The sequence below is a fragment of the Seriola aureovittata genome, chromosome 7, assembly GCF_021018895.1.
Source record: "Seriola aureovittata isolate HTS-2021-v1 ecotype China chromosome 7, ASM2101889v1, whole genome shotgun sequence".
NCBI lineage: Eukaryota > Metazoa > Chordata > Actinopteri > Carangiformes > Carangidae > Seriola > Seriola aureovittata.
Window position 1 is genome coordinate 17,497,686 of NC_079370.1, and position 15,169 is coordinate 17,512,854.

The 15,169-nt window shown below is 38.7% G+C and overlaps 1 protein-coding gene across 1 annotated transcript; it reads left to right on the plus strand.

The window, feature by feature from the left end:
• The first annotated feature begins 1,033 nt into the window (after window positions 1-1,033).
• colec10 (collectin sub-family member 10 (C-type lectin)) lies at window positions 1,034-12,097 on the plus strand. The gene is made up of 7 exons (XM_056381185.1): window positions 1,034-1,274; window positions 3,440-3,511; window positions 7,305-7,376; window positions 9,302-9,355; window positions 10,375-10,470; window positions 10,881-11,092; window positions 11,652-12,097. Exons 1-7 carry the CDS (start codon window positions 1,157-1,159, stop codon window positions 11,859-11,861), a joined length of 834 nt encoding a protein of 277 aa, XP_056237160.1. The 5' UTR covers window positions 1,034-1,156; the 3' UTR covers window positions 11,862-12,097.
• Window positions 12,098-15,169: the final 3,072 nt, after the last annotated feature.

Sequence of the window (15,169 nt, forward strand, 5' to 3'; positions counted from 1 at the left end):
TTACTATTACACACTGTGCTCTAGAAATATTTGCATTATTCGAGCTGATTCAGCAGAAATGTCCAGTATGTCACAGTTAATTAATTGACACGCAAAATATGTGCACTGTAATATGTTGTATGTATGTATAGTACAAGATGCATTATTATAACCTATTTGTTTTGACTGACAATTTACTTATTTTCACTTGAATTGTATTATATCATCAGTTTTCATTCTCCTCTGAGCTTCGAAGTGGAGATCGGCCTACAATACACAACACAGGACAGGTCGATTATGCATTTGTTATAATGATGCCAAATAATGTGCAGATGATGAACAGGGGTGTAACTTCTGCTTCTCTGACCTCCATATTTCCTCTCCAAAAATACAAATTTCAGCTAATAGCAACAGTCTGTTAACAAACCCGCCAAGCCACCAAACCAAAAGCAAATCCTTCCACCAGTTATGTTTCAGTGTTTCAGCAATATTTTACTAAACAATCTAAAAAAAACTAAGAGAAAAAACAAGTGTCCAAACACGGTTTAAAATGTGTGCTTGACATTTTTTTTCCATCTCTATTTTGTTGACTATCTTTGTGTGTCTTTGTAGAAGTAGATTTCATGTATTTACAAGCCATCATTGCTTGCTGCACTGTAGAGTGCATATATTTTACCACACTGATGGCAAAGGATATTCAAAAAAAAAAAAGAAGAAACAAGGTAGCAAAAAGACAGCCACATGATCAGAAATAGCATCTCGAAAACACAAAGTACTGTTTGACTTGTTATTCTTTCATTCATCTCCCAATATTGTTTGTAAAAGATGTTATGAACTGCACTTATAATTAAAGACCAAGGGGCAAGAGATACAGAGGAATGCAGTACTCTGTTTTGTGTTGTTTGACGTTATGACAAGTAACTGATAAGACTCTATAAACAACTGTGTGTGTGTGTGTGTGTGTGTGTGTGTGCACGCGCGTGTGTGTGTGTGTGTGTGTGTTCTACAAACACCAGCACAGCCTTCTCTGATCCTCTGTGCAGTATGTTTCCTCATTAGTGCAGCACTGATCCTCTGGTCCTACAGTTACAGTCCTAACAGCACATGAGCTACTTCACACAGCCAATAGAGCAGCTAAAGTTTGGGATCTTCGTCACCGGACAGTGATGATTGGGAGATGATGGCAGGAAGATGCAGCACAAGACTGTTGGTGTTCTGCGTGTGTGCGGCTGTGTTCAGCTACATCTCTGCCTCTCCAGAGGTCTGCACCAACTCCCTCCTGCCTGGAGCTAAAGGTAACACATGTCCCTGTGTGTCTCTGTGTGTTAATGTAAACTACTCTGTTTTAAAACGTTTATCCTATCGATCACACAGGTCTGATGTGCAATGGAATAAGTTAAGTCAAATGAACTAAAATGTAAACACAGCATTTAGAATTGTGAAGGTTTGTCCAAGAGCACAAGTTTAACTTTCACCATTTTAAAATCGAAGGGCATGTACCTACACATACATGCTGTTTGGGTTTGTGGGTGCTTAGAATCTTTACTTTTGTTTGGAGATAAGGCAATTTAAGTTTATGACCTCACTGGAAATGTATACACGTGTTACTGAGCTGGAAATGTCCTTAACAGTGGACATTTGTTTTGTTTGATACACAGAAAAAAGTGGAGTGGAAAAATAGTTAGGAAACACCCCTAATAAGCATCAGGGTTTACAGAGCTGATGGTAAAGGTACCAAGCATGTAATGTCCTGTAGTTTATTAGCTAGCAGTCTAGGGAATGCCTCCCTGTGTGTGTTTTCCATTTTATGACATCCAGTAGCTTGTTCCCCTGCTGATTCAGACAGACAGACCTAATAAAACCCACAGTTCAGCTAAACTTCATTGTTTTTCAGCTCCATTCACGCTACTGAAAAACATGGCTTTCAGTTCTGGCATGAAACAAAGCTGGAGAGATTTTACTTCAGGAGCCAACATGTACAAAACTAAGACTGTCCGTCATGTCAAAAAGCAAAAAAATGTCAACAGTGTAAACAAGGCCTTTGATAGGAAAGGTGCAGGACAGATGCACATTAGCTCCAGTGGTGGTGTGTGTAGGTCACTAGGAAGTGCGAGTGTCTATGAACCATTTGGACATTTTTGTCTACTAGTAAGAAAGTCCCATTGTGACAGTGTGTGTTTAGACAGCTGCTGCTAAACTGAACTGATAATTTACACAAAAGACATCCTAGATACTACTGACCACAGAGTTAGTCTTGGAGAGTGTGTATTGTCACGTCTGCATATCTGAGTGGGTGTCGAACATGCTTTTTTTCTATGTTTCATACCCTGAAACAATTTCCATGCAACTTTTTAAACAAACATGCTTTTGCTACATTTACTGGTACTGTGACTTCAGCATTTTTAAATAGCCTACCTTTACCGGCATGTTATGTTTCATTAAGATGTGAGAGTGTTACTGCGGGTCAAAACAATCTGGGTCAAAACACTTCAGTTCCATTTGTTTGATAATTTTGATGACAATAAACTTTGAATGAAGTTTTCCTCAATTATGTCACATAAATTGATCCTATTGCTCACTGTTGCTGTTAAATCACTGCCAGAATATCTCTGACATGGAAGATCTCGATATGATTTGACACCTTAACCACACAAAGAGACATGTCAGTAATTTCACTGTACATGGTTTCATGTCAGTAGAATTTTAAACAGGCAGAATCACTTGAAAATGCAGGGATTTAGGTTGTTTGAAAATGTCGACACAGCCGGCAAAATTCAAGAATCCATTTTCCTAAGTACTCCTCCAGGCTAATAGAGGGAGTTTGTTACGATCCTTCATTTCAAGGCCGGGCACTTAACAAGACAGCAAGTGCTGTTGACATCACCAACTGCAGTAAATTTACAACTCTAATAGATACTCAGAAAGCTCTCCAGATTTTGTTTTTGCCAAGAGCTCTTTGAGCTTTTTGGATCCACCAGAGATATTTCTCCTACACCTCATTTATGCTTTTAACTCCATCATTAACACTTTTACGGTGTTAGTCCTTTTGAAGATGAAATTAACCAGGTTTCACATATGTTACCATGGAAAATGAAAAGTCAAACTTATTTATTTCTACATGTGATTCAGCCTTACTGTAGCACTTGCACCCAAAGCCACAACTGGATATTCACTTGAACTCATACATAAACAGTCACCCACCAAAGTACTGTGGTATAGTGATTCTTGGCCAACTGATATTTGCTCTAATGTATCATCATCCTGTGGTGGTGTTGATGCTCCGTCCATGTCAGTGGGAATGTGCAGAATTAACCGCTGCCACACTGGGAAAGCAAGCTAGCTGTACACACTGCTACATATATTCAGGTATCTTACAGGCCCTGTCTGAACAGGGTATGAAACATGATGGCAAGTATGCTCTTCTTTCATCCTATTTACTGCCTTTTCTTTTTTAATCCAGGAGATCAAGGTGAGGTTGGAGAGGAGGGAGATCAGGGAAAACTGGGGAAGAATGGACCACCAGGATTTCCAGGTACCCAGCATCCACCCATCTACTAAGTGTTCTGTAGATGGAGGAGGGGAAAGGAGGTCGACTGGAAGTTTATTTAGTCATAAATGGCTACTGTAAAGCAGGAATGGGGACAAGACACTTCCCTCTTAAAAGACCACTCTAACTACTCCACTCTTAGTTTTGCACTCATATAACATAATCAGACTCACGATCGGCAGTTGAAACAACACCCACACTGCTAATGTGTTCGGTCATGCTCTGTATCTTGAAAATGACCTAACACTATGAGAACAAGATCCTTGAAAGAAGTTCATTTGTATTGAAAACTGCTAAAATTATCCCACTGGCGTTTTTTTTTTTTTTTTTTTAACCTTTTAACAGAATAACAACAAATCATATGAGGAGGTAAAATTTTGATTTCTATGTTTTTATGCTTTCACCCAATTTCACAAACTACAAAAATAGCTCTTGCAAAGTCACTTGCCAGTTTAAAAGATAGTCCCACATTTGGTATCAGTATCAATCAGCATGTTTCCAACATGTGCAAGGGATTAAGACAAACAAAAGGGGAAATGAAGAGAAAAACTGATGAGCAGAAAGACGGCATTTCATTAAATTCACACGGAAATGATAAGTCTGACTTTATCCTCACTTTATCTTTGACTCAAAAATGTTGCAGTTACATTGCTGGTGTAATATGGCCATACAATCAAGTCTGACTTTCTGTGCTCTGAGTTTCCCCACATAGACAGCCTGTGTGACTTTGCCCTGGCAGCAGCTTTTGCTTTTTCCTGCTCCAGACACACTGCTTTCCTTTGCCGTGCAGCTGATACAGAGGCCCGCCCTGCTCTGTGATGGGCAGACCTGCACTGCTGTGTTTCCGTGGAGAAAACAGACGTGTTAATTGCTGCTGAGGAAAGCAGTGGATTGCCGCTTTGCCATATGTGTTCCAACTGGGCTGGTGGACTAGCTGGCCAACCAACCAGGCATATAATGTACACAGATGTCCGCACATACAGCCACACACTCACACACCGAGACATACGTACAATATACTGTACACAAGCTTATAGACACAGAAACACACAACACATAATTGCGTATACAGGCTCATACACTAAGCACTGGCTCCTGGCTGCGTCTGTTGTTCTTGTTTATAGATCGTCACACACACACACACACACACGCACGCACACACGCGCACACACACACACACACACACACACGCGTACGTGCACACACTCAACAACAACAGACACACACTGCTCCCGTCAGAATGTGAGAAAGACAAATGCTAGAACTGTTTGAGTCACTTCCAAAAGTAAGCAAGTATGTATATGCGAACATTTTTCAACTTTTCAACTTTGCGGATATTTTTCAACAATACAGCAAACCTGCTCATTATGGTTTGTGTGCTACAAAGTTTGTCTGTTTGTGTGTTTGCTTACTGTAGGCATGAACGCAGGTTCTCATGATGACTATGTAACTGCAGTATGTCAGCAGCTCAACAAGTGACGCATGTATTCCTTGTCTCAATGTAGGCCCTTTTACAGGAAACAGTTGCTTAATTTTGGACGGTTAAAAGGGAATACATGACCGTTAATGCTCCGGTGGGCAACAAAAACAATTTGTTGCTCTAAGCTTATTAACGTCAACAAACAGCTCAGCTTGACTTTTACATTTGTTAATTGTGCTTTACTCAGAGCTGCTGTTTGGAGTCTTGAGTTACGGATAGCAGATTCAGGTGTTATGTAATGTTCTTAACTCTTATGAGGAACCTGTTGGGACAGTTAGCAGCGTTCAACAAATGGAAAATCTGGCTTTAAGCCGTTGTTTCATGTAGCCCCAGCTCTCTTTCCACTGGCCGCTCAGCTCTAAAAAGAAGAATTACCTGTAATATTTGCTCATTTGAATTGAGTAAGCTAATGTGTAATGACTGATCTAATGTCTGCTTATCATTTTAAAACTTGTATTTCATAAGCTTTTAAAACATCTAGTCTATTGAGGCCAGAATGAATGGGTTTTTGAAATAGCTTAAGGTTGTTTAAAATGTTTTTTGAGCTCCATAATTAGAGTGAAAACTGTGGTCTCCACCTCCTTTATCCTCCAGCAGCTGGAGAATCCAGACGTTAAACCAGTTGGAGGGGTTGGCCATTATAAAGAGCGACTGCAGTGATAGGAAGATCTGTTATCTGGTTGTCTAGATAGACAGTTTAACTGGCGAGCATGAGCACTGCGAAAACAACATTAATCAACTTTTATAGACACAGACAGAATAACATATGACCAACAGATTCAATTTCTCCATATAGCAAAAAACAAACACCTATAATCACCGCTCGCATTCTGTTCTCAGGTCGGTATTGTCAAAATATTTACTTTGTGAACGTGCTTTCACACAGAAAATTACACAAAAATTCTACACAGATCATAGTGGAATTGTGAAGTTTCCCAAAGGCCAGAGCTTTAGTCTCGCAGACCGCACACAATCCATAAGACCTCACACCTCTGCCAACACTTCTCACAAATCATCAGGCAGAAAATCAACATGAGAAAGTGGGAAATAGTAGTGAATAGCTGTGTGTGTGTGTGTGTGTGTGTGTGTGTGTGTGTGTGTGTGTGTGTGTGTGGGGCAAATCCCTCTAATAGCAATAGGCCCCTCCAATGTGTCACTTAGTGTTTCAAACACCATTAATTTCCAGTTGAATAGTTTCCTGAGGAAATACTCGTTCAAGTACTGGCAGAAGGCCTCAGTCTGCTCTGTAGTTTTCCCACACACACACACACACACACGTTCAATATCTTTTCTCACTCATTCTGATATTCTCCGTTCTCCTACACTTTCACTGTAATATCCGATATCATGCCTTAACTTTCTCAGTCTATCTTTCTCGGTTAGTTCTTCCAACACCAAACTAGAGCAGCCAGACAGAAGCCAGTAATCAGATTACAGAGAAGGACTGTAATCAGTTACAGTGATTGTGATGACAATAACCTGATCAAAAAATGTAAGGCAATCATCAATACTCAATACAGATGCTTGCAAATAATTTTAAAAAAAGATGTTCAGGGTACCAGAACATACAGTTGATTACACCCTCTATGTAGAAGAAATCAAAGAGTAACTGAAAATAATAAAATAAGATAAATAAATAATGAACACTGAGTCCATTTACTCTTTTGTCTAAGACATGTCCTGCAACAATGCACATTTTCTACCAGACTGTCTTCACACCGCAAACAGAATCCCAGTACAAAGTACTTTAGTTAGTGCCCACATTAACCAGCATCGTTTCCTCCAATTTATTTACTGACATAATAATGATAATAATCATGGCATCAGTTTAGGAACCAAACAATGCAGAAATTGTTGGAAAAAAGCCTCAGGGCTCACAGAGATAATTTCCAAGAAAAGATGGGAGTATGTAATTATATTGATTAGGCTTGAAAACAACAAAATAATCAAGAAACAAAAGAAAACTGATGAACGCCATGATACAGTCATAGTTGTAAGAATAACAAACTTGAATGTAGCTATGCCTAAAAGTAAGGGGAATCTTTCTAACTCATGATGATTCTGATCCTTCACATAATGTAACAGAGACATCTACCATATTTACCTTGGATAAAGTGTGAGGTTCTAGTAATATCGTGTATACCCCTTTTCCAGGTATATTATGGACACTGTTGGATTGGAGAGTCATTGTCAAACTGAGATGATGGGATTTCTTTACCTTGCCTCAAATATCCGGCATCCTCTCTGTGATTATCCTCTTCCATCTTCCCATCATCATGTGTCTTTCTTCTTCCCCAGGAATGTCAGGAGAGAAGGGACTTAGAGGAGAGGTGGGCCACACAGGAAAGATGGGACCTACTGGAGACAAAGGTAAAAAAAAAAAAAAAAAATCATTTTAATATCATTTTAATCTAAACTTCGTGTTTCTATATGTAGTTGTAATGCAAAGCCTACGCTGCAGTGTAAACACAGGCCTTATTACAATTCAAACACATTGTATACTGCACAGTATACAGTAAACAAACAAGAGTGCACCAAGAGCAAAACTTCCAATCCTCAGTGTATCGTTAAAAGAGAGAGAGAGAGAGAGAGAGAGAGAGAGAGAGAGAGAGAGAGATTTATACACTTTATAACTATCATGTGTATAAATTTGTCCTTTGTTCCAGTGCCAGATGTTTTCAACATGCAGAAAGGAGCCTGTAGTTGTCAACAGCAGGCTACAAAAATGGTAAATAATGTAGCTGTGAGGTTATACTTTATAATTGCCTAAAAGAAGAAATATAGTTTCCTGAATTCCTCCTCAGCTTGGACTGCTGCTCCATAACCATAGACTCAAAACATTAAAATAAGTAGAATGGACAGTTCTACAAAAATCAGTAAACTTAATTAGTTCCAAGGCTAATACACACCAGGAGGAATTGCTTCAAGCCAATCGCAATTTCCTTAAAAGAAGTCTGTATTTTTCCCATTTCCTTTATGTTTTAAGTTATCACATCCAAAGATAGAAGAAAATGTAATCCTGCAGTATGAAGTCATCCATCTGCTTTGCCCAGGGTGGCTGAAACAATTTCTATCTTTACTTTTTTTTTTTTTTAATGAGCAGTCCCATTCCCCTGCCTTTCTAGACATTCACTTTTCTCCAGTATTCATTATGTTTAATATGTTTACAGGAAAGTGGCTGTGCATCAGCCATCTCAGGCAAAGGAGTGAGGTCACAGGTTTGGATTGTCCTTGATCCTGAGTGCCTGTAGCTCATAAAACACCTGGAAAAAACATGTTTTTCAGGGAAATGTTGGCTTTAGTGGCATCACAAACTAAAATTCAGCCACTCTTTTACAGAATTCTGGTCATGGTAAAGGGTCCATGTCTACATTAGCAAAATAGGTGTTTATTCAAGATATACTGTATATAAGATTATTATGGTACATGAGCAGCAGTCATTTCTATCTGCTATAATTCAATGCATAACTCTATAACTGTGTGATTACTGAGTTCATATGGAAAATAACCAACTAACTGAAGCAGGGCTGTTTGGGGGGTTTATACTGTATGCTCCCTTAGATATCTGCACCATAACATATCTGGCAATATTATATTTCACAACCCATGCAGCTGCAATACCGGTAACAGGATTCGAAGTTAAGACTGAAGCCAGAAATGTTAACTTTTCACTTATTCGTTAGTGTTTTCACATTTGTGTCAGGGTGCTCAAATTGTGTATTAATCCAAATCACAAAAACCACTCAGCCTGGCCAGATTGTACCGGTACAGCACGTTACTGCTGGGGCTCTTCCTCATACAACACCAGCCTATTGTGATGTTTGTACTGCAGCCCACTTCCCCAAAATTTGCAACTGCCAGTTGGGTTAATTTCCACAGTAAAGCTGCAGTATATATAAGTGTATATACAGTATTTTGAAGAAAAAAAAAAAAAAAAAAAAATCTGGATTAGATTTACAAACAAAAGCTAAAACTTAGCCACATACAAAAATATGTGGGTTGTCATAGTGATGTGTATTTGGAATATTTAAATCTGGGTTACAAACTTTGTCCTGAGTAACACTGAACCTGTGTGCAGCCATTTTTTAAATGTTTATGTATGATACAGCCATCTAGTGGTAATCTTTTGTAACTACAACACAATATCATTAATAACACAGGTAGCAGTCAATAAGTTGAATTATTGATGGATAGTATGTGGTACTGTGTAATGTATTTAAATTTTAAGTAATTGAAAACCAGGATCACAGATGTTTAAATCGTACAGACTTTCTGTGATATCTATTCCTCTGTAGGTGACAAAGGTGATACAGGTCTGGATGGGCCCTCTGGTCTAAAAGGGAAACCAGGTGAGTAAGCTCACATTGCACAGACATTGCTTGTTTTTTTTAAGTTGTATGCAAGATTATAACCCCATTCAGTTCCCCATGAACCAACGTGATGATGTTACAGCAATGTTGCATTTAAAAATAAACAGCTAGACAGAAAACGTTTCTGCTTCCCTTGAATCTACAGTCTTGTAAGTGGCTTTGAACAACTAAATATGGAGTCAGGTAAACTATATTCAAGTTAGTTACTGCAATAAAGAAAACAAACAACATTATTTTGAAACATATAAAGTCACTCCAGACACTCTTTGGGATGCGCCCTACTGCTGCCATACAGCAGACCAGTGTTAAATATACCGCAGTCAGACGGATGTATCAGGACAGCGATAAGTTTTTCAGTGTTTTGTTTATGTACTCAAGACTCAAAATGTCGATGAGTGCTGACTTTTAGCTTTAAGTGTGTTTGAGGGTACAGGGAACAGTGTATGTTTGTAGTCTGTTTTATATATAGACATTTTATGACAATGATTTTAAACAGACAAACACAGATAAACAAAGTTTTTATAGTCAAACCGTTGACTACTTGACAGACCACCTGACTGATCCAATTCATCATGTGTTTCCCCTTGTTGAAGATCATACTGAGGGCAAAAAGCCCAGACAAGCATGAAAAGATGAGGCCTGACAGAGCATCGCCTGGGAGAATAACAAATGTTGGCTGATGTCTGTTGGTCAAAGGCTTCAGCAAGTTCAGCTATTGACAGAGAAAAAAGGGAGCAAATATTAAATCATAATGACTTTTAAGTGTACTTTATGTCCCCTAAAACGGGGGAAACTAAGAGGAGCTACAGTTCTTACACAAATCCTCTGAAGAGAAAAAAAAACACCTTTAAAGCTGCGAGACAAGATTTGAACAGACAGAGAGTAGTGCTCTGTACATTTACGCTTAATATACCATTGTATAATATTGTCACGATCAACAAGGTTATTCTGTGCTGTTAAATCCTGTACACACTGAAACCCTGTGCTTACCCATGTAGGCACCACATGTGACTGTGGCAGGTACAGGAAAGTGGTTGGACAGCTGGATATCAATACAGGCAAGCTGAGGAACGCTGTCAAGTTTGTGAAAAATGGTGAGTCCTTCATGGACTGAGATCTACGGTTCTTCAGTACGTTAAGTGGCAGTAAGCAAACTGAATGTCTTCAAAAGGTGTGAAAATCATAATCACTAAAGATTAACACTGAAGTATAAGTATACAAGTGTTTTTAGTTGCCATATACTAAAGATACAGTAAAAATACATTCTCATTTTTATTCATAATGCCCTGTCAATGTCCTGCCAATCATGTGACTGAGCTTACAACAGCCCTTGGTTTGGCCTGCTATAGAAAAGTTTAATACCACATTATGGCCCACTGACTTCTGATTTGTTGATCTATGTGAATAAAGACACAGTCAATTGTGGGAAACATGTAAATATGATGGGAAATAACCTGACCCCCAATGACCTTTAACCCTTAACCCTTAACCCTGCCCTGCACAGTCATCTTGGGGCTGAGAGAAACAGAAGAGAGGTATTATCTGCTGGTGAAGGAGGCCAAGAAGTTCAAAGAGGCTTCAATGAACTGCAAGCTGAGAGGAGGCACCCTGGCCATGCCAAAAACCACCAACACCAACCGTCTCATGGCAGACTACGTCAGCATGGCAGGACTGACAAGAGTTTACATAGGAGTGCATCGTCAAAGCATGGACACGGTAAGTGGACCCCAGCCGAACATAATGTGGGCGCGCATATGCACACACACACACACACACACACACACACACACACACACACACACACACACACACACACACACACACACACACACACACACACACACACAAACACACACACACACACACACACAGCAGGAGGTGGAGTTTCAGATCAGTTATCAGTAATTGTTCAGGGTAAAGAGAGTGTACGATTCATAAGGATGCATAACAAGTAACAAAAACCCAAGCCCAACCCAACCCAATGTGAATCAAGGTCTTGAGTAGTTTGTAACTTTTCTGAATAATTCATGATGAAGTGTCATACTGTGTAAAATGACGAACACGGTGCTGCTACCACTCCCTTAAATATGTTTTAGGCTGTTGTAATTTGATGACAAACTGATGCTCGCTACCACCTACTTCACTTCCTTTCTAAAGAAGGGCGAGTATCTAGGGCTAAATACCGTGGAAACCTGACTAGATGATGAGATACCTTTTTTTTTTTTTTGAGAGTGTTTCCTGATGCTTAATTCTCTCCGGTGTTGTTGTCCTTCAGGATGGAACAAGCGGTTATGGTTATGCAGATTCCAGCCCTCTGCAGGGGTTTGCAGCCTGGAGTCAAGAAGAGGAGCTAAATTCCAGATTATCACCAACCACAAACTCCAGCTGCGTGGAGCTGCTCAGCTCTGGAACATGGGGTCACGTGGAGTGCGAGGCAACCATGTTTTTCATGTGCGAGTTTCCAAAGAGCAGGAGAAGAGGATGAGGAGGAGAAAGAGGAATACCTGCCTCAGCAACATCATGAGTTAATGAGACGTTCAGACTTACACACATATATATATATACACACATACAGTGTGTTTATATTTATACTGTATTTTTTTGTAGTATGTATTGGCAATTTATATAGTGTGCTGATTCACATTAATATTTCATAATGTAAAACCAGTTCAGTGTTGGTGTTTTTTTGCCTAAATGAGTTATTAAATTGTTGTTGATTAATTTTCTGTTGATCTTTTGTTCTATTTTAAACACTATTTCCTTGAGGTTTCATTATGTTACAGTTTTACAGTCTGAATGTGAGTTACGTGTTACGTTTCTTATATCTAAAACCTTTATCAGACTACGTTTGTTGGCACAACAGGAAAAGATCTGTCCTTCCACTTAGCATGAAGACACATACATGAACTAGAGATACATTTCTTGGGAAATCAAATAAGCCACGATTTCTCCAGATAAACCAATATCTCATTAGCAATAATAAGATATAGGCTACTTGCTGACTTTATGGATCTAATCTACACAGATGACACATGCACATTTCCATTGGCAGGCAGATATCCAAGTGTCATTACCTGTCTGTCACACATCTCTCTCTCTGCCTGTCCCCTCAGCTCTCCTGCACACACAGCTGAAGTGAACAGGTCAGATGAAGTGTGCAGCTCTTGTTGCTACCCTGCCACCCAGAGGCCGCTGATATATTTGATGAATGCAAATCAAAAACAGCAAATTTGTTTCTGAATAAGCCATTTCTACATTGTGGGGATACTTTCTCTTTCCCAGATCCGCATTTCACCACATGAGTGCGTAGCAGTGTTGAGTGTGTGTTTGTGTGTGTGTTTTATAATCTACTGTTATTCAGTCTAGATGACAGTTGGCAAAGTGACCGTGACAAAAAAAAACATTCACAACGCTGTCGTTGTGAATTTTGTTGTTTTTAGTGTTGAATGCCCAAAGTGACATTCTAAAGACTGAGGCCAGATTCAAATCCGTAAGCCTGTCAGTGCAGAGCACTGTAGTTTTGAGATCAACGAAGTGTCTCTGAGTTACATGTGCGAGTGAAATTAAAGAAAGCTGGCATTTTACATCTCATGAAAAAAAGATAGTTGTTTTTTCTGCCCAAAAATTTTTTAAATGTACATATACCTTTAGAGATAATTTTTCAAATGAGTGGTAGGAGAAAAAAACACAAGGTAATATGCATTTCCTGTGTCTGTACTATGATTTTAATATTACACAAATTAAATATGAAAATCAAACAGTAAAAAAATGTTTTCTTTATCATGTATGTGATTTAAAAACATGTCCACTTCAAAGTGTGATGAATGTTTAAAATATGTATAAAATCCTGCACCAAACAAGAATGTAAGGCCTTTAATACACCTTCAAATTCAATTAGAAGCCTCTCTCCCTACATATCAAAATGTACAATTACCACCTTGCAGTTGAATAATGGCCAGAAGTGTTTAAGAAGAAAATAATGATGTCACAGCAAAGTTGACCTTTAACTGTTTGGATTAAATGCCATTACTTGATTTTATCCTATTAGACTTCTGTATTAAATTGTATCATAATTAGCATATGAATTCTTGAGTTATGGTTTTATGAGGTCAAGGTAAACCTTACCTTTCACCTGTGACGACCAAATTGTAATCAGTTCATTCTTGAGTCCAAGCGAATGTTTGTTGAAATTTGTTCTAGGTGTTTCTGATAAATTGCAATCACAAGAATGTGAGGTCCTTGAACTTTGACTTTTGCCCACCAAAATCTGATAAGTTCATCTTTGAGTCCAAGTGAATGTTTGTGTCAAATCTTAAGAAGATATCACATTAAAGAGGCCAAAAACCTGTTTTGTGAGGTCACTGTGACCTTGACCTTTGACCACAAAAAACTAATCAGTTCATCCTTGTGTCCAAATGGTATTTGTGTCAAATTTGAAGGGATTCCCTTCAGGAGTTCCCGAGATATTGTGTTCACAAGGCCAAAACCATGTTTTGTGACGTCACTTTGACCTTGACCTTTACAAAATACAAGTTGCATATAAGCAGAAATACTAAAATACGGTAATTTCAGCCTATAACATGGTGCTGTTGTGATATAATCAGACAGTTTGTCCCCTGTCTGCAGAACACTGTCAGAGTGACATCTAAAACAATGCAACAAAGGTTATGTTTCGAGGTAACTTTGGTCAAACACAATATTTCATTATCGTGAGAAATATGTAACCTTCTTCTAGATGGAATTTTGGAAGAATTTACAGACATTTTATGATTCCTAGACGATGAATCACTTTGGTGATCTTGTGGTTTTTTATTTGACACCATCATGGGGTTCACATTTGGGATTTTCTCCTGCTTACTCAATTACTGACAAAGCTACCACATGTCCTCCTTGAAGGTACTGGACTCATTGGTGGAGGTGTGGAACCAGTCAAAACGTGGTTGCTGTGAATCGGACATGGGCAAGCATCATAACTCCTGTCATTCAGTTTTAATGTCAAACACCATGTTTGAACCAACACAGGGCTCATGATCTCCCTTTCATATACCACGTGGAAATTACAGAGCCAGCTCTATTTGTTGAGGGAGGCAGTGAGATGTGGCTAAAAGCTCAGAAAAATCTTATACATGGACATTTAAGTTGACATTATAAAAACTAGTATTTATTGTCCATGGTTGCCATCAACAAGTGTTTTTTAGTGTACAAAAACTGGGTATCCTGCATGGTTACATGGAAAGCTATATCAATTATTTACAGTATATCAACATTGTTCCACATAAACGAAATCATAGCTTAACATTAACTGTGATTTCCCATTAGAAGCTGCTCCGAACATAGCAGTTTCACTTCACCATTTGGTGAAAAAAAATTTGCACTCAATGGTTCCTCACAGAAAATGTTGCTGAGTCAGTTTAGAAATCATTTCTCACGTCTTCTCTCAGTTCCCCTCATTTTTTCATGTTTAAGTTTTAAGTGTACAAAAACTGTGTTCTTATTATGTTTCCTTTCATTATTTGCAAGTAACATGGAACAAGACACTTTGAGCTGCTTTGTTATAATAATAATAATAATAATGTGGTCATGACTACTGAGTGTCTCGGCTGGTGTGATTCCATCGCAAGATGATCTCTAGTGGGGTTTTTTTTTTTTTTTTAAGATTTGTTTTGGACATTTATGCCTTCAATGACGGCAACAGTGGTGATAGACAGTAAGGTCAGGGGAGGGGATGACTGACACTATAAGACCAAAACTAAATCACAGGTTAAAACGCACCGCTGCTCAATCACATACACC